Consider the following 27,375-nt stretch of genomic DNA (forward strand, 5'->3'; position numbering starts at 1 on the left):
AGCATCAAGTTTAAACTATATTTTTAATAATTTCTCACAATTTTTCACATATTGTTAAGTGTCCTGGAGTATGTAATTTTCTGGTATTGGTATTTTCATCTGGTTAAAATTGATTCATGTCTGTTTTCTGGTTCAAGAATGTCTGGTATCTGCAATCTGATAATCAGCATTTACCAGAAGCTGCATTTTTCTCGATCCATTCTCTGAAAATAATATTTTTTGTAGAAATGAAAAAAAAATAGATTTAATTACTGAAAGGGAGTAACCCTGAATTTAAATTGATGAATGCCCAATTCATGAAGGTCCGGTATTTAATCTTTTTTTCTGTTTTGGAAAATATAAAATTCTCTTTATAATTTCTCTTTTGTCACTGCTGCATGATTTTACAATTCACTTTTAGCAGAGAAACTCACAATCATTTTTGCTTAGAAAAATAATTAAAGGGTACTATTGTGAATCGAATAGAGGGTGAATTTAAATAACAAGGACGGTCCCTTTAAATGAATTTACTTGTATGCGGAAACTCTAGCGTAGATTCCAAAATTGTCTTGCCTGAAAAAAAGCATAAAATTAAATTAAAAAGATTTTAGCGATTTTTCTTCGTCACACATTATTGTTCATAAGAAATAAAGATATCTTATTTTCTGTAAAACAAAAATTACAAATTGCATAACTTGTTGAACATCACAACTCTTTTTTTACTTTATTGACAAAACATATGCAGATAATAGATATTAATAATACCTTTTTAAACATTAAAACACTAATAAAGAAGTTACAAAATTTCACACTTAACAATTTGGTTTTATCAAAACGTCTGTAAGTCTTTACTACAATGGATACAGATAAAGAAGTGATATTCTAAATGAAATTAGGGGGGGGGGGGTGAAAAACAAAACAATTGGAAGAATAAACTAGATTATACCTTTATTCTCGACAGATATAAAAAAGAATACAAGGAATTGAGTCCTTACCACGAATCCACATTTTCTTATAAATATATCTTTGCAACCTGAAGGCGGACCTTTAATATTTCAAACTTAGAATATTTGATCTCACAGAATTTATAGTTAGAAATATCTATGGTCTACGATATTGGGTTGCGCAGATATGGGGATTAGAAAGTCAGAGTTTGTGGCGAAGACCCAATTCTTTTAACGAATTAAAGAATAGGCTAATTAGATTTGATCCTTAACGGAGATAAAGTGTTGAAATCAATCAAAGAAATCAATAAACGAGATCAATTATTTGAATATTTATCATAACTAGGCTTTTAAGGCGCTTTGTTTTTCAACTTGTTTGTGGCTATATCTGTGAGCATCTTCTATTTGTACAATATAAAACAATAACAAAAAAAGTTCGCTTTTTTAAAAATAATTTTTCGCGAATTTTCAAAATTTAACTAAACTCAAAAACGTTTGGACACATTATTTTGTAATTTTAAGCATCCATAAACCTTAACCCTGAGGTCATGAAAGGTCCCTCACAAAATTTTGGGCCCCATCGGTTCAGCCGTTTATTGGACACAAACAGTCAGACAAACACCTAGACAGACAGTCAAACAAAGTAAATACATATAAATTGTTTACCTAGCACACCCTGTTCCTCTATTAGTAACTCCAGCTAGATAAGCTTTCTGCTCATGAACTATCCAAAGCGGGCCCCCAGAATCACCTTGTAAAAATTTTATTTTTATAATATTTATTTTTTTTAGAAAACGTTATAACGGATTTCGAAAAATGTGAGTGGTGCTGCGCGGCATTCTTAGATAGTTGCGCAAGCGACATGAGAAATAATCAAATTCAAAACAAATTAATTAAAAAATATTATAAAATATAAACTATATACAAATGTGGCGAAAGATAATCGATGACTATAGTTTGTAATATCTGAATGATTTGTTTGAAATTAAATTGATTTTTACGGTCTTAGTGGTATGTTGTAATTTTCTGAATTTGTATGGGCGCTAAGTTGTTCGGTATGCGACTTCTTTAACATTTTTCTCCTTATAGACGCAACAGATAGAAGTAAGATTAGTAGCGATCAAAAGCGCTTTTTTATCGCATTAGGCCTATACCCCCTTTCATTTTTGCGAACACTCCCTTTAATTTAAGAGAAGTATTTACCTTGGCAAGTATCACTTCCTCCCCAAACTATTTCTGTAATGTTCTTTACAAATTTAAAATCTGCTCCCTCTGAACAACTCAATTATTCATATATTTACTTCCACACAGACCTTACCTTACGTTACATATGTTTATGATTTTTTAATGCACAATTTTTCATTTATAATCCACAGTTATATAAATATTATATACTTCTTTTCCCTCAATTTTTCTTAATAATTTCTTAATTTCTTTCTAAATCTTATAGAACATTTTGAACATCAACAAAAAACAAAATTGTGGATTTTCTTTTTTTTCAAATTTCTATTTTCTAAATTAAATCTTTTTCAGGCGCATATAAAACAGTTTGTCTTCAAAAATAATTGATTTCCTTGTTTATATGTTGGAATAGTAAAAACTTGCTTCTTTGCTGCACAGAATTCTATTTCTGGTATTGGTCGTCGAGCAAGCTCGGAATCTTTTTTTAAAAATTCCTGAAGGATAGTAGTTTAGTCTTATACATTTAAATACAAATAAAACTGTGCATTGTTTTACGGGGTTGAATAATTCATGGTCAAATTTGCAAGCATAAAACTTGCCCAATGTTACTTTGACTCTGAATTATTTTTTATATCACTGTTAATGTAATGTCTGGTGTATTTCAAGAACCTGGCTGACATCTAACCAGCTAGATCGAGATTTACGCTAGACATAAAGATTATATAAGGCAAGGCAATATTGCGAGAAAAGTTATTTCAGAGGTGTACGCATAATTTGTACTGCAGTGTACTGTCTCCGGGCGGTAAAGTAAGCACAAAACGGATGTCGAAGCCTGACATGGGATTCATCTTTCGCATAAGAAAATCAAAGAAATATTCTGGTCATAGGAAACTATTATGTGATTTATCTAAATTATCAAAAATTTAATGCTTTTAACCTCCTCGGATACTAAACGAACACTGATGCATCTATTCTTGTTTACAAATTCCGCCCAGAGAGAACTGGTTTCAATATGTACGCAGAGTATACGCAACTGCAATTAACTTTCCCTGCATTATCACCTTGATATAAGGCAAAACGGAACAGTATACCAAATGATAAATAATAAGTAACACTTGCCGTAAGTTACATATATGCGGACGCAAAAACAATGTGTTAACTTTTCTTTTTTGCCCTGGCCCATTTCTTTGCTAGCTCTGCGGTCGGTTCAAGAACTTATGTATGCTAGACATAGTAGTTAAGAAGAAAGTACAGTATTGAAGAGAAAAACTTTAGGGTTTATTTGATACCAATGAGACATTTTTACAGTGTACAATATTTACATAAGAGTGTAAAGTCGTTTGTAATATTTCACCAGTTGTTTCAATCAGCAGAAGAAACGGTTTTTTTACTATTCTTAAATAACACAGACAAAACGTGTTACAAATACTATTATACAAATATAGTATTTATACAAACAGGTTGAGAAAATTAATGAATTCTTATATCATTGGAAATAATTATGAAAATTCTTTCAGCTAGAGTTACTTGTTGGAGGGTTTCTTTACTGTGATTGCAAAGACGACATTTTGAAGAAATCTGCGAATAAAATTATTGAGACAGCAAAGGTAATGTGATCATAAAATAATTGAATTTACGGTTCTACTATGGTCTTTATCGATAACTTCTTTTAAGAAATATGTTTCTAAATAGCAAATTAATTAGTCTATAATATTTTTTTACATATTTTGTCCGTGATACATAATAATAACAAAAAGCTTATCTTCTGCTAACTGAAACAACTTATTGATATCAAATGAATCCTAAAGTTTTACCCTACAATGCTGCACTTTCAGCCTAACTCCAATGTCTAGCAAGTCACTCCCTTTAAAGTTTAACTTACTGCAAGTGTATTACAATGCAAAACATGGCAGACGTATATATTTTGTCAATTAAACTGCTATTACGAATATACACTTTAAACTCTGATACCTGAACATTAAATTAAGTATAAGATGCAATTAGATTGCTAATTATTTCAACAAATTGGAAAATCTAAAGATTTTTTATTGATTTGTTTAAGCAAATGCAATATTTGATCGCAATTATTAATTTTTTCTTTTTCTATAGATCGATTTTTTCAAAATCCTTTTTTTCTTACCTTGGATTTATCATCACAATCCTAAAGTCACACTTTAAAAGTTTAAAATTTGACGTAATTATTAATTGCATATTTCTCATGAACAAAATTTTGTAGTATACGCGGAGGATAACCAGAAAACTCTGAAATAGGAAGACGACTTTTAGAATCTAGTTATAACTTCAACAAGTTCAAGTTCGTAATCTCAATTTGTGTAGCGCGAAAAGTAACAAATATATCGTATTAGATAGATACACGATGTATTTATTTGGTCCAGATTACGGGAAACTTAACATTTAAGTTGTAACTTTTCGTTCTTTAGTTTTAGACCCAGGTAAAGTTATACATATATGTAAAAAATTGTATGACGAATATCAAGATTTAAAATTTTTGAAAATTCATAACTGCAATTTCAAGAGTTAATAAAATTCCGATATGGATTGAGAGTATTTGTTTTTGTTTTAAATTGTACTTCCCTTATCTGATAAGGAAGTAAGTTGGGCTTCCTGAAATAGTTGAAAACTTTTTATCTGAATTTTTAAACTTAAAATAATTGTTTGATTTTGAAAATTAATAATAGATGTAATACAGTGACGTTTTGAAAAATCACATGTATCTTGGGATGGATCGTTTCAACTTAAAAAAAAACAATCGTTTCGTATCGAAAATGTCGAAGAAAAAGGATCGTTTACAAAAATATTGTTTTTTAAAAACGGTCGTTTTCAAAAAGATTTTCGTCTTTTAAAATTGATAATTTGTCGTTTCTTGGAAACGGTCGTTTTCCGTTTTTTTAACGACCGTTAACGACGACTCTTTGTTAATGATCGTAAACGAGCTTTTATAGAGAAAATACATTTTTTGTCGGAAAATCCGAGGTCAGTCGAAAACATTTAGGTTATTTGCCTCGATAAAAAACATTTAAGACAACATTCATAACCTTATCTTTCTGAAAAAATTAAAATTTAAATAGGGTGGCTTTAAAAAAATCGATTTTTTTTTTAAGTTGAAAACAAAAATTTCTTTTTGAAAACGAAAAATCGGTTTTAGATAAAATAATAACGAAACGAAAAACGATAGTTTTTTAGATCGTTTTAAAAATTTATTAACAACCCTACATGTATCTGCATCTGAAAACTGAGGTTGATATTTGAATGCCGCAAATAGTTTCAAAGATCAAAAGACGATTTTGAAGTTGTTTCGCCAGAAAGTATTACCTGAAGTGCCCCTGCGAATAATCTGTTTGAAAAGCACTGTTTATCACAGTAGCCCCATCCAGCATGGGGAGCCACATCAGCCCTGAAACATTAGGAAGTGAATCGGCCCTGAAATATTGGTCTCTACATCACGCCTGAAGTATTTTAAGCTATATCAGTATTGAAATATTGGAAGTTACATCAGCCTTAAAACATTGGGAGCTACAGTAGCCCTGAATTTTGGGAGCTACTTTAGCCCTAAAATATTGGGAGCTACATCAGACCTGAAATATTGAGAGCTAAAGTAGCCCTGAATATTATGCTACAGTAGCCCTGAATATTATGCTACAGTAGCCCTGAAATATTAATGGGAGCTGCAGTAGCCCTGAAATATTGGGAGCTGCAGTAGCCCTGAAATATTGGGAGCTGCAGTAGCCCTGAAATATTGGGAGCTACAAAAGCCCTGAGAATTGGGAGCTAAAATAACATTGAAGTTAGATAATGTGAAAACTGTGGACTAGGAAGAACCACATTAAAGCTATAAATGTGGTTTTCATGATGTTTTAAAGGAAATATTTTACCAGTAGCTTTAAAATCAACTTATTTAGTTAAATGGGTCTGTTTACACTGCACAATCCTCGGGCATTTATATTCTTTTATTTTTATTTAACATCATTAGTTGAGTAAAACTGTCGTCTTCCTTTACTCCAGATTTATGGGTCTCCCTGTAGTATCTTACCTTGTTCCGAGTTCATCATCTGTATATTTGGATTAATATTTTAATTGTTTTGCAACCAAGTCTGATTAAAGGTATTAAATATTTTTGCAAAAGAATGACGCGTTGGATGTAAAAAATATATATATGTATATATGCTAAGATGATGATGCCCGGTTATCATGCGCCCCCTTTAAACATTTATCTGATCAATAATGTTGAAGATATTGTCGGTTTTCAGTGTTTAAAAGTGTTTATTTTTGATAATTCATATTTGTTTTCCTGCAGTAAAAATGCTTCACTTTTGCAAAGAAACCACAACGGAAAATAATCTACATTGATATATAATTCATACTTGATCAGACAAAGCTTTCAAGGGTACTCTTGTGAATCGGTCATTACTATCTTTGCCACTGTGATAAAAACGATGAGAGTTTTGCCAATAAATTCTTAAAAGCAAAGCTAACAAGAAGTGCTTTTATAGTGCTAAAATGTACGGAAAAACAAGTGAATTAGAGCGGTAAAACCAAAGCCCAAGGCGTTGCGACACTTCGAAGTCGACCCTGTATTAAAAATGTATGACTGTTTTTATAAGCAGGCTGAATCCAAGGTAATAAGGCAAGGAAAGTTAATCGCTGTTGCGTATTCTCTGTGTAGTGTGTACAAATTGAAACCAGTTCTCTCTGGGCGGAATTTGTAAAAAAGAATAGATGCATCAGTGTTTTAGTATCCGAGGAGGATAAAAGCATTTAATTTTTGAAATGTCTGATAATTCACATAATAGTTTCCTATGACCAGAATATTTCATTGATTTTTTATTTGAAAGTTGGATCCCATGTCAGGCTGTGACATCCGTCTTGTGTTTAATTTACAGCCCAGAGACAGTACACTGCAGTGCAAAAAATGTGTACATCTCCGAAATAACTATCTTTACATTATAATTTTTTGGCTGAATCTATATTTATCAATTTTCTCTACTATGCAGCTCTTCTAATGTCTGCTGCTATGTTCCTTGTCTAAATGACGCACTTCCTGCTCACATTCTCAACTCCCTGGCCAGGAACAGCTGATTACATTCTCAACTCCATGGCCAGGAACAGCTGATTCCATTCTCAACTCCCTGGCCAGGAACAGCTGATTCTTTCCAGTTTTTTTTTTCAATTTGCCAAGCGAAGAGGAGCTAACGCTGAATTTAACCCGGTGCTTTTTTAGCTAGCTATTGCAACTGTAGAGCTCGTAGATTGAGAGAATTTCATAATTGTTGTAATGTCCTCTAAAACTAAAAAAGTGTAGCAAAAAATGTTGCAAAGAGGGTCATATGAAATTACGCGTACAGTCCCTTTCAATACCCACTAAAACCTACATTCAACAAATGCACTTTTGGAAACATGAGAATGTTCATGTAAAGAAACGGATTCATCTCTAATTTTCTAATTCTTATTTGCAACCGGAGCCGTAGCCTTTCAAACTCATGAAAACTGTCACAGTTTAAACCACTAAAAGTTTGAGACTAACATCTTTAAGAAACTTAGAATTTAACCATTTTCTTTCTTTCACACAGCAAGAAACAATACTTGAAAAGTATTGATATCGGATTTAAAGAAGAAAATGAAAGAAAATAAAAAATTAAATCTATTAATCCTTCCGTCGACATCATCACCAGTTTGTCCTTCCTTACAATATCCAGGTTGTCCTTCAGTAGCTCCTACAAGATTAAAGTATGAATTACATAGCAATGTTGTTCCTCTAAACTTTTATTTTCATATGCACGGTTTCTCTTCGAAAGTGGCGTGAGCGGTTTTTGCTTATAAAAAGCAATGGAGAAATTTACAGAGATGAACACGTTCAAAATTAGAAAAATGCGAATATATCTTTCACATTTTTTTTATCAGAGTAAGTCTTTAAGGTTGTCGTTGTAAATTGGGTATTATCATCGCTGCATGGAGGGTCACTTAAACTTACGCTTACAGTCCCTTTAAAGAGGGTTGTGCCCAATTGACAGATGGTTCCCAATAAACCTTTATCTGAATGATATTGATCAGACAAAGTTTATAGGGTACTGTTGTGAATCAAAGTTTATAGGGTACTGTTGTGAATCAAAGTTTGTAGGGTACTGTTATGAATCAAAGTTTATAGGGTACTGTTTTGAATCAAAGTTTATAGGGTACTGTTGTGAATCAAAGTTTATAGGGTACTGTTGTGAATCAAAGTTTATAGGGTACTGTTGTGAATCAAAGTTTATAGGGTACTGTTGTGAATCAAAGTTTATAGGGTACTGTTTTGAATCAAAGTTTATAGGGTACTGTTGTGAATCAAAGCTGACACTATCTAAATAGTGAGTCATTTGAAATTGCAATTACTGTCCTTTTATGGTTACAATTTTATTCAACAAATACCCAGGAATATTTTGATAAATCTTAAACCTAGCCGGAAGGGGGGGGGGCAGCTTCCACCCTCTTCCCCATTCGGGCTTTAGAAATTTTTCTTTTAATGCAAAGGGTTTGGTTAGTTACAGGGTTATGAAGCCAAATTAAGAAATATTTAAAAAATTTTTTTTGAAAAGTTAAACCATTTTCATATAGGCTTTACTTGCTCATATTATAAAAGGGAATTCAGTGTTGAATTTACACCCTTTCCGATCCCCGTATATTAGACACCAAAAAAATCCAAACTTTAGCAAAATTTCAGAATCAAAATAAATCAATGTTTGAATAAATATAAACCTGGTATACAAGTAGCACACCAACCAATAGTTCCACCAGGCATACTTGTTGGAAAACATCTTTTAATTTTTCCATTGATATCTAGATCTGTTTTCCCCTGAAATAGGTTCCTTTGATATCTAGATCTGTTTTCCCCTGAAATAGGTTCCTTTGATATCTAGATCTGTTTTCCCCTGAAATAGGTTCCTTTGATATCTAGATCTGTTTTCCCCTGAAATAGGTTCCTTTGATATCTAGATCTGTTTTCCCCTGAAATAGGTTCCTTTGATATCTAGATCTGTTTTCCCCTGAAATAGGTTCCTTTGATATCTAGATCTGTTTTCCCCTGAAATAGGTTCCTTTGATATCTAGATCTGTTTTAGCTTTAAATAGTATTCCTTAGATATCTAGATCTGTTTTAGCTTTAAATAGTTTTCCTTTGATATCTAGATCTGTTTTAGCTTTAAATAGTTTTCCTTTGATATCTAGATCTGTTTTAGCTTTAAATAGTTTTCCTTTGATATCTAGATCTGTTTTAGCTTTAAATAGTTTTCCTTTGATATCTAGATCTGTTTTAGCTTTAAATAGTTTTCCTTTGATATCTAGATCTGTTTTAGCTTTAAATAGTTTTCCTTTGATATCTAGATCTGTTTTAGCTTTAAATAGTTTTTCTTAGATATCTAGATCTGTTTTAGCTTTAAATAGTTTTCCTTAGATATCTAGATCTGTTTTAGCTTTAAATAGTTTTCCTTTAATATCTAGATCTGTTTTCCCTTGGAATAGTTTTCCTTTGATATCCAGATCTGTTTTAGCTTTAAATAGTTTTCCTTTGATATCTAGATCTGTTTTAGCTTTAAATAGTTTTCCTTTGATATCTAGATCTGTCTTTCCCTAAAACAGTTTTATTTGATGCTGTTTTAAACTGAAACAGTTTTCCTGTTTTTCCTGCACAAACATGAGAACATTTTTTGTTTGTTTTTGAAAAAAATCTCTCCATTAAATTTTTGAATTTTCCCCAATAAATCAGGACAATTTGCTAATTTTTAAAATTATGATTTGAGATATTAATGAAAAATTAAACATTTCAAAACTATTGATGAAAGCAAAATGCCCTGATGCAAGCTGCTGTAGTCATATATTTACCATGGCTAATTCTGGAACCTTCTTGAACAGAAGCTGGCAATCTTTGTCTCTCTTTGCAGGACTGAACAAACAAATCTTTAAGTTGTCAGGCTTATTATTTTTCAAATATGTTGGTAGGCAATGATATCAAAATAAAGAAGATAAGTATTAATTGTTAACAAGCTTTTTGTCGAATTGCTACTTTACAAGTAATTAAAGAAAAGCTTTTTTAATTTACAGCTTCTTTTTGTTTCCATATTTTTTTTTTGGTATATCCATGCTGTTTATATAAATCATAATTGAAATCTAAAGTCGTCTTCATTATATTGATATAATCGCCTGTACCAGCGTAGACAATACAATACACTATAGTTTCAGTAGAAGTAAATTTTTCAATTTACATAGCGCCGATATAAGGATTTATCTCTAATTTGATAATAAGCTAAATAAGATACAATGCAATTTCTATTTGTAGAAAAATATTTTTCTAGAAGGCTTATTTTTGCCGCTTCGAGAAACTCTTGACACTTAGTGACTTAAATCGTTCATTTGCAAGGCATAAAGAAATAAACGATAATCAATCAATCAATCAATTGGAATCTGAGTCTTGCAAATCACAAGAATAAGATAAGATCGACTGGAATATAAAAAGAAATCACAATGAGCCAAACCTGAAGCCTTTCTGTTTTTTTTTCTAATTAAAACTCTTACTTAGACACACTTTCTCTTTTCTACTTTCTGTACGAACCCCTCCCCCTTTTATCATAAAGTGCAAAAATCATCTGCAGAACCGTGTGGTCAGTATTTATGTCAATATAAAGCTGTTGACCGATATACAGAGGCTGAAATATATTTCAATACAGTATCCGTTACTAAACTACTACATGTAAAGGTTGGTTATATTCCAATACAGTATCCGTTACTAAACTACTACATGTAAAGGTTGGTTATATTCCAATACAGTATCCGTTACTAAACTACTACATGTAAAGGTTTGTTATATTCTAATACAGTATCCGTTACTAAACTACTACATGTAAAGGTTGGTTATATTCCAATACAGTATCCGTTACTAAACTACTACATGTAAAGGTTGGTTATATACCAATACTCAGGTACTGATTGTATTAGATCACCATTTTAAATACTGTCACTGTATTGATATATATGCTGACCAATGTACGACAATTTAAATTACCTTTCGTTATTGTTACAATCCTTATCGTTTGTTTTAATATCTTCATCATCAACAAAGAATCTCCTGCACTTAAGCAAACTTTATTAAAATATTTCAAAGTGTTTTTGTTTTGTTTATAAACTTACAGTTTTTTTTGACTTAAAATAGTCCAATTAACATGGCACATCGCCGTTGTGCAGTGTAAAACGAACCTATTTTACTGAATTAGTAATTTAATAAGTGTATAGTAAACTGTTTGCATTGTTAAAAACTTCAAAAACACTTGAGTATTGATATAATGTCGTCTTCCTATTTTAGAGTTTTTGGTTATCACTGTATTTTATTAATTCTAATTAAAGTGAGTGACCGGCTATGTAAGGTAGTTGAACTGAGTATGCAGTGTTGTGGAAAACTTCTTTCGGATTCATTTGAGACACTTAACCATTTTTAAAGATCTGTAAATCCTGAGTTTGAGCGCAAATTCGACGTTCAAAACTCCTACTTTGGGGGTGGATACGTTTTTAAAATTTGTTTTTTTAAATTATTAAATAACGACGACATAAAATGTAAAAAAAAGTTCTACAATAAACTACATACGTCATGTTTAGGAACATGTATCATCAAAAATAAGTAATCTTGTTTAATTATTAGTTTCTATTTTCTCTTATTCTGGTTTCTAATTATTCAAAAAGATTTTCGCAGATTTTTTAGAATTATTATTGAAAAGACGACATTTGAAGAATTTGAAGAGCTCTGCGAATAAATTCATAGAAGATAAGAAATTCATTGTAATAATGAAAACGAAATAATCGATTTAAGCATTGATTTATTGACAAATTTATTTTGAGAAATATGTTCCCAACCATCTAATTAGATTACTGTATAATTTTTACCTTATTTTTCGTTTTCGTTATTTAATAATTTAAAAAAAAATAATTCTGAAAACGTATCCACCCCCAAAGTAGGAGTTGTGAACGTCGAATTTGAGCTCAAACTCAGGATTTACAGATCTTTAAAAAGTTTAACATATCTCAAATGAATCCGAACGAAGTTTTCCTCAACACTGCACACTCAGTTCAACTACCTTACATAGGTGGTCACTCCCTTTAAAGGGACTGTAGATTTAATTGCAAGTAATAAAGAGTGTCATGTCCGATTCTACTTGACTGGCAATGAGGTAGATATCCTAGTTTTTCTATCTTAAAACTTTAAATTTTTTTATATTAAATTAATTATTAGATTAAATATCAAAGGTTTACATAATTCCGGATTAGAAAAGAAGAATTCAATGCAAACAGTTAGTTCCCTCAAGTGCTAAATTTTACGAATACGATTGAAACCCTGCTTAGCATTATTAATGAAATCGAAATTTAAAATACAGGGTGTCCCACATGAGAGTAGCAAACGTGAACGTCGTCTTTGATTTTGAAAATTTGCGACATTTTTTCGTAATTTTAGAAGTTAATTATAGACTTGATAATCAAATAATATCCTATTTCTAGGTATTTACAAAAAGTGGTATTTTTGACGGTTTCAATTTAATTTTGGCTTTCTTTAATGAAATTGAAATCTAAAAGAAATTCTAAATATCTCCTGTAATATTGACAGCACAGAAAAGGCAGACCATATTTTGGAAATGCCAGGACTAGGATATGTTGTGGTCATTGTTTCAAGAATAATACATGTTTAAAGACGACTGAATTTCAAATTTTTTTGTCAAAGATACATTCAAGTCGTCTTCCTACTGCCATGCTTTGTGGGACAACCGGTGGGGCAAAAATTTACAACAAAGTGAAAAATACTTATACAATAAAATATAATAAAGTGGGAAAAGGTTTTATTTTCAGAATTACTTGATTATTAAATTATTAAATTATTAAATTATTAAAGCTATTTTTACCGCTTGAAACTCTGATGGACCACCAGCACCTAAAAGCAAATTCTTCAAGTGTCTGTTCACCATATATCTTTCCATTTTGTTTAATTTATAAAAACATAGGTAAATAAAGTCTCAATTACTCGATCCCATGGACATCTTTAAAGGGGGATTTTTAATTGGGTTTCTAATTTTAAGGGAGTGTTCGTGAAAAAGGGTGTGTAGGCTGATCACGAATCGAATTCGATATCAATCGCTACTAATTTTACTTCTATCTATTGCATTTATATGAAGAAAATTATTAAAAGCGACTCATACGGAATACAATTCGGGATCAGCCTATACACCCTTTTCATTCGGGATCAGTCTATACACCCTTTTCATTCGGGATCAGTCTATACACCCTTTTCATTCGGGATCAGCCTATACACCCTTTTCATTCGGGATCAGCCTATACACCCTTTTCATTCGGAATAAGCCTATACACCCTTTTCATTCGGGATCAGCCTGTACACCCTTTTCATTCGGGATCAGCCTATACACCCTTTTCATTTTTCCGAACACTCTCTTTAAGAAATGTTTTTGTTTTCAGAACCATGTTAATTTGATATTTTCGTTAATTCCTTTATTTGAAAATATTCAAAAGTTTTTAGATTTTAAGATGTTCCAAAACATCTAAAATTACTGTTTTCTCTTTAAGGTTACAATTCAAAATACCTAATTTGATGGAAAATACTTGACAATTACTTTTCTAGAAGATTAAGGGAATTCATTTTACCAAGAGTTTCCAAGACCAATTTGAGTCAATGAACCTCAGGATGAAAAAAAATTTCCCGACTTTTGAGATGAAAATGCGATACAAAAATATATAGAAAAAAGCTTAATTTAATTCAAGTGACCCGAGCTCCAATTGTAGTTTCTTCTCTACAAAAGTGACATGCGTTTGAAAAAAGTATAGAATTAAACATTTTTCAAACCAAGAAAAGATAAAATATCTTTCACATTAAGGATCAGCAAAATGTTTTAAGGGTACTGTTTCGCATGTAGGGTCACTTGAAATTACGCTTACAAAGTTGTTAATCGTTTAACGATCGTTTTTTGTTTCGTTTTCCAATCGTTTTATAAAAGGATCGTTTCGTTTTTGGAAAAAACTATCGTTTTAAAACGACCCACTCGTTTTAAACTTTTAGAAAATGAATAACGATCGTTTTTTAAAAATGATTTGTGACCGTTTTTATACGATTGTTTTTATAAAAAGCGTGCGCTTTTGAATAAACAATCGTTTTGGAAAAAACATTTTTATTGACAATTATGTTAACGATCGTTAACAAATCGACGAAATTTTGAAAAACGCTCGTTTTCAAAACAATAATTTTAAAAACGACCATTTTTAAAAACGAATTTTTTGAAAAAACGATAGTTTTTAAAAACGTCGTCGTCGTTTTCATAACGAAACGATCGTTTTTCAATAAAATTAAAACGTTAAATCCCTACTTACAGTCCTTATTGTTTTTAATGTCGAAAGTATTTCCATAATTAAAACTATTCTGCTTAAAACTACGAAAAAAATGTGAGAGAACTAAAGACATTTGGAAATATCTTTTAAATTGTGTTCATTGTTTCTAACAAGATATTAGCAATTTAGAAATGCTTTTGGCAAGTTCGAAGACCTTTACGTGTGTTTGTCGAGTACAGAGATGTAGTTGTGTAAACTTATCGAAATCCGCTTGTATTCAATTGCAAATACCGGTGTTTGTTGTGTTCAGTCTGAACTCAACACAGCGGGGTTCGTTCTGCTTACACACACATATCTCTGCACTCAACGAGCACACAAAGGTTTGAAGGGTACCGTTGTAAATCGGATTGCCCTTTTTAATGGAGAATTATATGAAATTACACTTACAATTCCTTTCAGAGGAATATTTTTTATCCTTCCATAATTATTCCATGTTTTCAAATTTGAATATATTTGGGTTAAATATTTTTAAAAGGATGGATTTGTGGATAAGCAAAGTTGAAGTAGCACTTTACAATAATCCCTCTACACTAGAGGTTGGCAAAGTTCTGCAATCCCTCTACACTAGAGGTGGGCAAAGTTCTGCAATCCCTCTACACTAGAGGTGGGCAAAGTTCTGCAATCCCTCTACACTAGAGGTGGGCAAAGTTCTGCAATCCCTCTACAGTAGAGGTGGGCAAAGTTATGCAATCCCTCTATACTAGAGTTGGGCAAAGTTCTGCTTATGAATCATAAGTTTTGAAAATTGACGGAAGATTTTGTTAACGAAGGGCACAACTAGTGGAATATTTGCGTCGTTAACGGTATTTTCCTTTATTTTTAAAGCGACTGATCCTTAACAATTGTAAAGGCGTTAGCGGAAAATATTTTAGAAATCGTTAATGTTGAAAATTATTTCCTGTAAAAATAACTAAAAAAAATTACGACTGAAAAAAATGAAACGATTGTGCTTTGAAATAGCGGCGATGATGTTTTTTAGACATTTTTGATAGTATTCTGAATTTTTTAAAAACTATTTTACCTGTATTGCACTTGGCTTGTACAGTGTCTGTGTCTTTCTTCTCAGCTTCAAAGATATGACCAAACCCAGTTATATAGGAAGGAGTAGCCACAATCTGGCAAATATAGTAGTTGGCGTTTATATCAATACAATGAAGACGACATTTCTTTATACGTTTTGATTTCTAAGAACCTTTTTTCAAATTTAAAGTTTACAAGAAACAAAGAGAAAGTGTTTATTCTCTTTGTTTCCATTTTTATGTGTATCCATGTAGTTTGAAAACTTTGTAGAAATCTAAATTTAGCTCAATAGTCGTCTTCATTGTATTGATATATACGTACGACGCCGAATGGAATAAAAAGTTTCAGTCGAGAAAAAAGTCTAAAGTTTGTCTCACAAATGATAAGATTATTTAAAACTTCTTTTCTACACAAAAGGAAATTTTCATTTAAGATTGGATCTTTTACAATTCTTAACAGATTTTAATTTACAGAAAACAATTGGAATAAATTTGAAATAACATTTTTTTTAAAGAAATAAACTTTGGATTTAATAAATAAATAAAAAGGATTTAAACCAAAGAGATAAACTAAAAGGGTGAAATGAATTTTAAAAAATATGTAAAGTTATCTAAATATTATAGTGAAGATAAAACTTACATCTATTTTTGGGTTAAAAAGGCAGATAGGACTAACTTCAAGAGGTTTAGAGAAATCAAATGGTTCGTCTACTTCCACTAGAGCTATATCATACCTAGTCACCTAAGCCAAGTATCCAGCTTTAACGTACTACAACATGTCTCAGGGTTTCTTAAAGGGACTGTCTACAACATGTAGCAGGGACTGTCTACATGTCTCAGGGTTTCTTAAAGGGACTGTTTACAACTCAGGGTTTCTTAAAAGGGACTGTTTACAACATGTCTCAGGGTTTCTTAAAGGGACTGTCTACAACATGTAGCAGGGACTGTCTACATGTCTCAGGGTTTCTTAAAGGGACTGTTTACAACATGTCTCAGGGTTTCTTAAAGGGACTGTTTACAACATGTCTCAGGGTTTCTTAAAAGGGACTGTCTACAACATGTAGCAGGGACTGTCTACATGTCTCAGGGTTTCTTAAAGGGACTGTTTACAACATGTCTCAGGGTTTTTTGAAAGGGACTGTCTACAACATATCTCAGGGTTTTTTAAAGGTTTCTAAAGGGACTGTAGAATCTTTAAGTTTTAATTTTAGTAACAGTTTAAACATATTTTAGTATTTTAAAAAGCTTTTATAAAACATCCTAGAATAAAGTTTCGGTGCGTAGTGCAGTCATCTGGAGCACCCTAACAAAATAAAGAGTAGGTCACGGGCAGCCGTGGACAGCGTTTAAAATTTGAATTTCCGAGCCGGGTTAACCTTTTCGGTTCCAGTTTGTACTGTATCGCCCTGACATTGGGTTAATATGACTAGCCGGTGCAACAAGGTTGACTCGGTCAGACTTTAGGTTGAATTTCTTTTACTAAAGGGAAGGGGTGCGTAAGGTTTACTTTTATGCGGAAATTGAAAGACTGAATAAATTAAAAATATTTTTAGTATTCGAATAATTTGATATTCATGGTTGCAAAGCTTATACTTTTCCTCACTCTCGAACAGATATTCTTCATGGACAATAATATTGGACGTCTTCCGGACCCCTTTAGAATCTGAAAAATAAAAAGATATAGTTTTATTTTTTTTCAACAGTAAAACCTTTCATGATTATTGGATGTACATTAATCATTAATCGAGTGAACAGAATTAAAATTAACTCTGAAGATTTTCCCGAAATCGAAAGAAATAAAAGAGAAAAAATACAATCAGAAAACTTTTTGGATCGTTGCTCTGATTTTTTTTTGCTGTGATCTTAAAAATATTTCTTGATTTTTCAGAAAGAGTGACTGAAAGTAACAATTTGTGTGTATGCGTGCGTACACGCATACATGGGATTTTTTTATTTTTTCATTATTCATTATTATTTATCTCACTGCAAAGAGTAAGAATGTTTTTGAAATATTTTTTCCTAAAAGCTTTCTTTTATTTTATTCTACAAAATAGAGTGCAATCTTAATTCTGGAAAGAGGGCGAGGAGTTCCCTGGGACCCCCCCCCTCAAGGTTTTTGCAGACAGAGGAGTGGTCATCAGGACTAGATAAAAAAGTTCATTGCTTCAGAATATCATGTTCTTTATATTTACTTTGCTTATCTGGGTGAAGCGCCCAAAAAGCCTAATATTTTACATGTGTACGTACTTAGCAAAGTACAAAAAGTTCAACTATTAATGTTCTTTCTTAGACAATAAATTCTTTAACGAAAATTTCTAGATAAAAGTTGATTCAATGGATAGACTATAATAGAGATGAGAGAGCTAATATTGATTATCAAAAATCTACGTTAATAATTCTAAATAAGAGTAATTGTTAAGCCTTGTGGAAATTAAAACTTATTTTGAAATGTTTCCATTAATTTCATTGAAATTCAAATCTTAGAAGACTTTTAGATTAAAATATTGTAGCATAGTAAATAGAATTTTAGTAGTTGAATTTATTATTATTTTTTCATTCTGATAAATTTGCTGTTCTCATGTTTTTACGCAAAATAAAAAATAGATGAGTTCCGAGGTCACAAAACCTTAATAGTAATGTTGCCTAAAGTGATAATAATATTTTACCAAACCTGAAAACTTTTGAATGAGATATCCTTAATCCCGATTACTCAATCTAAGTATCCAAAGGACACACTTTTGATTTTCTTCTTAAATCGTTCTTTCTTGGATATAGAAGAGAAAAACCTTTTTTTTTATAGAGTTCCTCTCGTTTTTGTATATTAATCTTAAATGGCGCGCAAAATTTCAAATTTACCGGCTTAAATATACGCGACTCTGATTGGTTGAATTTTATACACTTTTCAGGATACAAATACAAGATTAGGTTAGTCTGGAGATTAAGAAAAAGAGAGGATCAAGAATTAACCTCAATATCCACCATTCTAAAGTTTTCAGCTCAACAAACCTGATTCAAGAATAATATTTTACCAAACCAAACCAAACCAAACCTGATTCCAGAAGCATATTTTCCACAACGTCTTTCGAATATGACGCTGACATCCCTAGGATTCAAATAAATTCTTTTATTTTTCATACATTACAATCTAGTAAAAGCAAAAAATGCCATTCAAACCTATTTTGTATTAAATTGCAAGAAGAATGTTAGTAACATGCCAAGAAAGAAATTGAGTATTTTCCACAAGCTCTGATTTTCTAATCCCTTTATCTTTGCAACAAAATGTTGCAGACATGAATAGAGATGATAAAATTTGAGTTTGTGGCAAAGACTCATATTTCGGGTTTCTTCAGAATTGGCTCATGTGTCGAGAAATGTCTCTGAAACTGATTAAAAAGATCTGAACCTGCGATTAGTACTTTAGTTCTATCCTTGACCGTCGGATCTACAGTAGTACCATGTGTTCCTGTTTAAACTCAGTTATAAAATAATGTCAGGCCAAAATTTTAAAGCTAGTTTAATCCAAAAAAACAAGTTATTCATTTGTTCTACGGTTCTACGCCATGCCAAAGGAACTAATTTTTTTCCTTCAACGCTGATTTTCGTAGTTTTTTTTTTGCTACCAGATAGTGTACACCTTTGATATTTCAAACATAGATTATTTGATCTTGCAGAATCTATAGTTTGAAATATCAAATATCTACAACATATAGAGATATGAGGGTTAAAAAATCTAAGTTTGTGTCAAAAACTCAGTTCCTTAATGAAAATTTTCTTCAAAATTTTATATTTTAATAATTTCTCAAAGGTAAAATAAATTGCCTGTAAGGTCAAACAAAGTTGAAAATATTTAAAAAAGCTCAAAGATTCTTCAAAACTTCAATTCCGCCCCCCCCTCTTTTACTTGAGCACTGAGATATAGAAAACTCTGAAAATAAGTCATCATTAGATCCTTACACAGCCTCGACTTTAAACTGTCGCAGTGCCTTGCTCTTTGATTTTACTTTACCAATTTACAATGGAACGCCTTTTTTCTAGCTTCAGTTTTAAAAAAAGTAATTGGCAAAAAACTTCTTGATTTTTACGTTTTTACATCTTCGGTTGCAGTGTCAGATCAAATAGTATATCTGAATTTTTATTGAAATTTTTAAACAAATATTTTTTTATAATTTTCCTTTTTCGAACTTGTATTGTCCAGACGGAAGTTTTTCAGTTGACTGTTTACCGTTGTTAAATTTACACTCTCCTACCTACAGTTAAATATATATACAGTGATAGGGGTTTATATTAATACAATGAAGACGATTTTTCTACTTTAGTTTTGATTTCTAACAAGCTTTTTTCAAATTACAAATTTACGCGTAGGCTAAGAGAAACTGTTAATTAGCAACATATCTTTGTTTCCACGTTTATGGGCATCAATGTTGTTTTAAAGCTTGGTAGAAATGAAAAAGTGAAATTTAATGTCGTCTTCATATTTATTTATACCACGAGGACTAAAGAGTAACTTAATTAGGAAGACGACATTTATGAAACCATATGTGTATTTCTGGTTGTTATAAATCAAATAGTTTTACTAGAAGCTTAAAAATAATCTTGCAAGAGAAATGAGACAAAACTCACAACTGTTTATGTTGTTCATGTTCATGGGAACATTTTATAACTCCAAATTAGAGAGACAAGTCTGTTTTTAAATTATAATCTTTCAATCTTCAATGAAGGAAAAATAACTTTTCTACAGTTAAACCCTAAATGGGCAATACATCGAAAGAATTTATCAAATGTCGTCTTGACAATTTTTCAATGGGTTTTATACTAGTTTACGTAAATCTCAGTATTTTCGAAAATAAATAAATAGCCATGAATATGTGGGAACAGTTTTAAAGAGCTCCATATAATCATTTAATTAAAAAACTAAATATCTGCAGCATTCCATCAGAAAATGAAGAATACGACATTTGATGAATTCTTTCGAAGTATGGCTTAATTAGGGCTTAACTGTATATCTAAAATTTATTATTTGCAATTTTTTATTTCTATTGTGTGTTTATGGTGTGTAGAGAGATTGAATAAAATTGGCAGAATTCAACATGGTTTAACAAAACATGTAAGCGTAATTTGAAGTGACCCTCCGTGCAAATATAAAAATGCCTGATTTAAAACAATACTCTGAAAAGCTTAGCCCAATCCTGGTATAAATTAGATATCATTGTTATTGTTGCTTTTAACTGTTTTTTCTTCTTCTTTCATTTAAGGCTTCTCTGCGCACTTCTTGTCAATTGGATGCAACGAATAAACTCACAAAAATAAACATGTTTGCTTGAAGGGTCACTTGAAATTGCGCTTACAGTCCCTTTAAAATAGAAAATGTGAAACAGATATGATATTTGTGAAATGAAAGGACACTTGATATTCCGTCTACAGTCCTTTTAAACATGTTTCACCTTAGGTGAGCAAAAGCAGTGAGCAGCAGTCAGAACAAACTTTTTATTGATAATTGTTCCTCCGCAACCTCCAGCAGTTAAACCAGGTATCCTAGATTCTATCCTAGAAACAGTTTATTAATAATTATGCCTCTGCAACCTCCAGCAGTTAAACCAGGTATCCTATATAGATTTTATCCTAGAAAACAGTATATTAATAATTGTTCCTCCACAACCTCCAGCAGTTAAACCAGGGATCCTAGATTCTATCCTAGAACAGTTTATTAATAATTATGCCTTAGCAACCTCCAGTAGTTAAACCAGGTACCCTAGATTCTATCCTAGAACAGTTTACTAATAATTATGCCATAGCAACCTCCAGCTGTTAAACCAGGTATCCTAGATTCTATCTTAGAAAACAGTTTATTAATAATTTTTCCTCAAGCTGTTAAAACAGGTATCCTATATTCTATCCTAGAAAACAGTTTATTAATAATTGTTCCTCCAGCTGTTAAACCAGGTATCCTAGATTCTATCCTAGAAAACAGTTTATTAATAATTGTTCCTCTGCAACCTCCAGCTGTTAAACCAGGTATCCTATATTCTATCCTAGAAAACAGTTTATTAATAATTGTTCCTCCAGCTGTTAAACCAGGTATCCTAGATTCTATCCTAGAAAACAGTTTATTAATAATTGTTCCTCTGCAACCTCCAGCTGTTAAACCAGGTATCCTATATTCTATCCTAGAAAACAGTTTATTAATAATTGTTCCTCCAGCTGTTAAACCAGGTATCCTAGATTCTATCCTAGAAAACAGTTTATTAATAATTGTTCCTCTGCAACCTCCAGCTGTTAAACCAGGTATCCTATATTCTATCCTAGAAAACAGTTTATTAATAATTGTTCCTCCAGCTGTTAAACCAGGTATCCTAGATTCTATCCTAGAAAACAGTTTATTAATAATTGTTCCTCTGCAACCTCCAGCTGTTAAACCAGGTATCCTATATTCTATCCTAGAAAACAGTTTATTAATAATTGTTCCTCCAGCTGTTAAACCAGGTATCCTAGATTCTATCCTAGAAAACAGTTTATTAATAATTGTTCCTCTGCAACCTCCAGCTGTTAAACCAGGTATCCTATATTCTATCCTAGAAAACAGTTTATTAATAATTGTTCCTCCAGCTGTTAAACCAGGTATCCTAGATTCTATCCTAGAAAACAGTTTATTAATAATTGTTCCTCTGCAACCTCCAGCTGTTAAACCAGGTATCCTATATTCTATCCTAGAAAACAGTTTATTAATAATTGTTCCTCCACAACCTCCAGCTGTTAAACCAGGTATCCTAGATTCTATCCTAGAAACAGTTTATTAATAATTGTTCCTCCACAACCTCCAGCTGTTAAACCAGGTATCCTAGATTCTATCCTAGAAACAGTTTATTAATAATTGTTCCTCTGCAACCTCCAGCTGTTAAACCAGGTATTCTAGATTCTATCCTAGAAAACAGTTTATTAATAATTATGCCTCCGCAACCTCCAGTAGTTAAACCAGGTATCCTAGATTCTATCCTAGAAACAGTTTATTGATTATTATTCCTCCGCAACCTCCAACTGCTAAACCAGGTATCCTAGATTCTATCCTAGAAAACAGTTTATTAATAATTATGCCTCCGCAACCTCCAGTAGTTAAACCAGGTATCCTAGAAACAGTTTATTGATAATTATGCCTCCGCAACCTCCAGCTGCTAAACCAGGTATCCTAGATTCTATCCTAGAAAACATTTTATTAATAATTGTTCCTCTGCAACCTCCAGTAGTTAAACCAGGTATCCTAGATTCTATCTTAGAAACAGTTTATTAATAGTTGTTCCTCCGCAACCTCCAGCTGCTAAACCAGGTATCCTAGATTCTATCCTAGAAACAGTTTATTAATAATTGTTCCTCCACAACCTCCAGCTGTTAAACCAGGTATCCTAGATTCTATCCTAGAAAACATTAATAATTATGCCTTAGAAACCTCCAGCAGTTAAACCAGGTATCCTAGATTCTATCCTAGAAAACAGTTTATTAATAATTGTTCCTCCAGCTGTTAAACCAGGTATCCTAGATTCTATCCTAGAAAACAATTTATTAATAATTGTTCCTCCAGCTGTCAAACCAGGTATCCTAGATTCTATCCTAGAAAACTGGAAAATACCAGTATTAGAAGCCAAGGAACTAAAAAACTTGCCGCAAAATATAATCTTTAAATCCCTTTATGTTTGCCAGGTGTGTCCGTCGATCAGGTTGCAAAGATATAGGGATTAGACAATTATAATTTATGGATTGTAATCAGTTTCTTTGGAAAAAGCATATTTGAAAAGTAGCAAAATAATTTATTCAATGCTTCGCTGAAAATGCGATGAGAACCACAAATGTCCGGAAGGGAAAGACGACTTTTGTGCTCAAGTTTTCACTTTAAACAGTTTAATGAACATGAGACACGGCAATTGTGCAGTGTAGATAGATCCATTTTACTTTTTTTAGTATATACCTATATGCTTTGTAACTGCATCAAATACACTTAATTATTGCTTTAATGTCGTCTTCCTATTCCACAGTTTTCAGGTTTTAACTAATATTCATTTCATATTTTTATTCAACTACAAAGCTTGAGATATTACAAATTAGCAATCACAATTTACTATGCAGTTTGGACCCGCCTAACCAGAGTAGGTTGTTTTGAGTGGTTGGCTCTAAGTAAGTTAACGATTATGAATATAATTGGTTACACTACACACATCAAATTATGTTTTTGGATAGGTAAGGAGTTGACTGTCAGGTAGAAGATTGTCAGACTCAGGTGATCTGTGGCAGGGTAAGATCAGAGGGATTAATGTAGAGATAAATTAAAATACAGGATGTTAAGGATTATGAATACACACAAATAAGCTAATAAAGCTTAAGTTTTTTTAATATAGAATCTTCTTACAACTAGGTTTTTCCCATTATAAACCTTTCAAAATTCTCAAGATAAATATTTATTACTATTTTTTTAAAAATATTTTTGCAGATTTATTTTCTTTAATTTATGAAACATTGCGGACGGAAAGCTTTCTAAATTTTTTGTTTAAAACCCGTTCTAATTTATATGATTTTGTTCTATTTGGTTCAGCTAGAGAATTAAACATATTTTGGAAGGAAGAGGGAGGGTTATCATTAAAGTATACATGTATTCTATTTAATAAAAGTAGAAAATAAGGGAGAGCTTACTTGAGCAAAATCATTGATGGTCTCTTCATGCATCGTTTATCAACATCATAGCCACCAACTATTCTACCTTCTGTACCTCCAGCCTTTATAATTTACTCTTTTTTTTATTTCTTTCTTAACATTTAAATATGTATACAGGGTTACCCACAAAGGTTGAGAATGTAAAGACGACTTTAAGTATGTTTAGATTAAGTTTTACCTTGAATATACATATATAATGGCTTATTTAACTATTTGGCAAAGAAAGAAAGCATGGAAAGATTAATATTAACACAAATCCTTTGTGGGTAACCCTGTATATGAAATATATATAATATTTACAATTTACAACTTAAAGGGACAGTAAGCGTTATTTCAAGTGATCCTCCATTCAAAGATGGAAATACCCGATTTACAACGGTACCCTTGACAGCATTGCCGGATCAAGTATGAAGATCACTTAGAATATTTTTAAAAATCTTTATTGACACTTCTAATTCGTGAGTGTTAGAAAAAGAATTGAATATTTGCCACAAAATCTAATTTTTAAATCCCTATATCTTTACAACCCAATGGCGTAAACCTTAGATATTTTCGTATATGAATTCTTTTACATAAAATAATCTAAGTTTAAAATATCAATGGTTTAAATAACCATGTAGGTTGTGAAGATAAAGGGATTAGACAATTTGAGCTTGTGGCAAAGAATCAATTTCTTTGTGAATTTGTGAATTACACAAACAGACAGAAACAGAGTAATCACAAAAACAGAGTAATAACAGAAACAGAGTAATCACAAAAACAGAGTAATCACAAAAAGTTTGTTTAAAAGTAGAGAAACGATTTTATTTTTACAAAAAACTTTTTTTAAATTAACTTTTACCGGTTTTCCTGATTGTGCTGCGGAAACAGCAGAATCCTAGACAATGGAGATTTTGAAAGAAAAAAATTTTTTAAATAATTTTTATTTTTTTGGTATTTGGATATATGCATGACAAAGTTATAATAAATTTATAATATCAAAGTAAAATTGTCACTTGTCAGCAATTTAAAGATGAATCACGAAATTGTCGTGGATCAATTGTCAAAGATTATCAAAAATAACTCTAAAACATGAATTTTCTTGAGTATAAAATGACAGGTTGTATTCATGAGATTTTTTTTATACCAACATATATCAAATATTTGCGTTATCAAAAATTAATTCCTCTGAGTTAATTTATTTTAAATGACTTAAAGATAAGATGAGAAGTTTCTATAAAATTCAAAATGAACGATCAAATTCCAATTCGTTGTAATTTATGTATTCTGTAAGACACATAACATGAAATTTAAAAAAAATTAATTACGTTTTTCGGGACTAATTGTGTTCACAAAAAAAATTTTGATATTTTTTTTCTTTCAAAATCTGTCCCTTGATTTTTAGCATACATTTAGCAGCCTCCGCTTCAGTATTTTCATAAGCCCCGCATTCACAGTCGAAATCAGCAGAACTGAAAATTAAAAAAGAAACTGGTCACGTGATTTAAGTCGATCTAAAATCAATCTCAAAATCCGTTAAACTTCTATTTGAGAAATATCACACTCAACTCAAGTACATTTGAATCAGAGCTGAAACGTTCCAGCACGTTTTAATTAAAAGGATACTTACTAGAGGTTAAACATAAATTAGTGAAACGTTCCAGCACTTTTAAAGGATACTTTAATAGAGGTTTAACATAAATTAGTGAAACGTTCCAGCACTTTTAAAGGATACTTTAATAGAGATTTAACATAAATTAGTGAAACGTTCCAGCACTTTTAAAGGATACTTTAATAGAGGTTTAACATAAATTAGTGAAACGTTCCAGCACTTTTCAATGAAAAGGTCATTTGATAGAGGTTTAACATAAAGAAGAGAAACGTTCCAGCACAATTTAATCAAAAGGATGCTTTCTAGAGGTTAGATATAAATTAATGAAACGTTCCAGCACTTTTTTATTAAAAGGACAATTGATAGAGCGAAACGTTCCAGCAATTTTTTATTAAAAGGTCACTTGATAGAGCGAAACGTTCCAGCACTTTTAAAGGATGCTTAATAGAGGTTAAACATTAATTAGTGAAACGTTTTTAGCACTTTTTTATTAAAAGGTCACTTGATAGAGTGGAACGTTCCAGCACTTGTTTATTAAAAGGTCACTTGATAGAGCTAAACGTTCCAGCACTTTTAAAGGATGCTTAATAGAGATTTAACATAAATTAGTGAAACGTTCCAGCACTTTTAAAGGATGCTTAATAGAGGTGAAACATAAATTAGTGAAATGTTCCAGCACTTTTTAATCTAAAGGATACTTTCTAGAGCTTAAGCATAAACTAGTAAAACGTTCCAGCATTTTATTTATTAAAAGGTCACTTGATAGAGTGAAACGTTCCAGCACTTTTTAATTAAAAGGATACTTACTAATGGTTAAACATAAATTAGTGAAACGTTCTAGCATTTTTTAATCGTATAGGATGTTTAATAGAGGTGAAACATTCTAGCACTTTTTAATCAATAGGATGCTTTTTTAGAGGTTAGATATAAATTAGTGAAACGTTCCAGCACTTTTTTAATAAAAATGTCACTTGATAGAGTTAAATGTTCTAGCACTTATTTATTAAAAGGTCACTTGATAGAGCGAAACGTTCCAGCACTTTTAAAGGATGCTTAATAGAGGTTTAACAGAAAGAAGTGAAACGTTCCAGCACTTTTAAAGGATGCTTAATAGAGGTTTAACATAAAGAAGTGAAACGTTCCAGCACTTTTTAATTAAAAGGTCACTTCCGCTGCCCAAAATCAAATGTAATAATTAATAACATTTAGCAGAAAAAAAACCTGAAATTTAGTCGAGAAAGAGCTATTATTAAAGCTAAAGCTTGCATTGATATTACTCTAAACTAATGAAGGTTATGAGAACACTAAATATCACTATTATCAATATTATTAGATTGTATTTAAACTAATTGAATACTAGTAATATGATATTCTCTTTTCTTATTTTAAATTTTACCAATTATTTGAATACGTTGACAAACAAAAATATTTACATCTTTAACATCTTAATTGAAAATTTGAAATAAAATTTTCGCATTTCAATTATGTTTTAAACATACAGTGCTCCCCAGAATTATATGGAACAATAACATTAATAATAACATTA

General features: G+C 31.3%; 1 protein-coding gene across 1 annotated transcript; it reads right to left on the reverse strand.

Annotated features, from left to right (window-relative positions):
• Window positions 1-27,158, reverse strand: LOC111707521 (uncharacterized). The gene is made up of 25 exons (XM_023480632.1): window positions 27,051-27,158; window positions 25,611-25,689; window positions 25,080-25,115; window positions 24,218-24,300; window positions 20,986-21,088; window positions 19,716-19,791; window positions 18,948-19,007; window positions 18,594-18,647; window positions 17,143-17,207; window positions 16,185-16,286; window positions 15,547-15,640; window positions 13,034-13,062; window positions 11,155-11,222; window positions 9,978-10,038; window positions 8,856-8,952; window positions 7,778-7,837; window positions 6,157-6,175; window positions 5,439-5,520; window positions 4,701-4,730; window positions 4,246-4,266; window positions 2,497-2,599; window positions 2,127-2,195; window positions 1,590-1,674; window positions 511-552; window positions 1-203 (listed from the first exon to the last, which is right to left on the reverse strand). The coding sequence occupies exons 1-25, from the start codon at window positions 27,095-27,097 to the stop codon at window positions 164-166; spliced, it is 1,605 nt and encodes a 534-aa protein (XP_023336400.1). The 5' UTR covers window positions 27,098-27,158; the 3' UTR covers window positions 1-163.
• Between the last annotated feature and the right edge of the window lie 217 nt (window positions 27,159-27,375).

This window comes from Eurytemora carolleeae, unplaced genomic scaffold (genome assembly GCF_000591075.1).
Source record: "Eurytemora carolleeae unplaced genomic scaffold, Eaff_2.0 scaffold625, whole genome shotgun sequence".
Taxonomy (NCBI): domain Eukaryota; kingdom Metazoa; phylum Arthropoda; class Copepoda; order Calanoida; family Temoridae; genus Eurytemora; species Eurytemora carolleeae.

Excerpts from the sequence above, each read along its gene's own strand:
- LOC111707521 (XM_023480632.1), bottom strand. The coding sequence starts at position 27,097 with ATGCAAGCTTTAGCTTTAATAATAGCTCTTTCTCGACTAAATTTCAG. Across the intron at positions 19,792-20,985 it reads ACTGCTTTTGCTCACCTAAG|GTAGGAGAGTGTAAATTTAA; the intron begins GTGAAACATGTT and ends ATTTAACTGTAG. Across the intron at positions 18,648-18,947 it reads AACTAAAGTACTAATCGCAG|GGATGTCAGCGTCATATTCG; the intron begins GTTCAGATCTTT and ends TTTGAATCCTAG.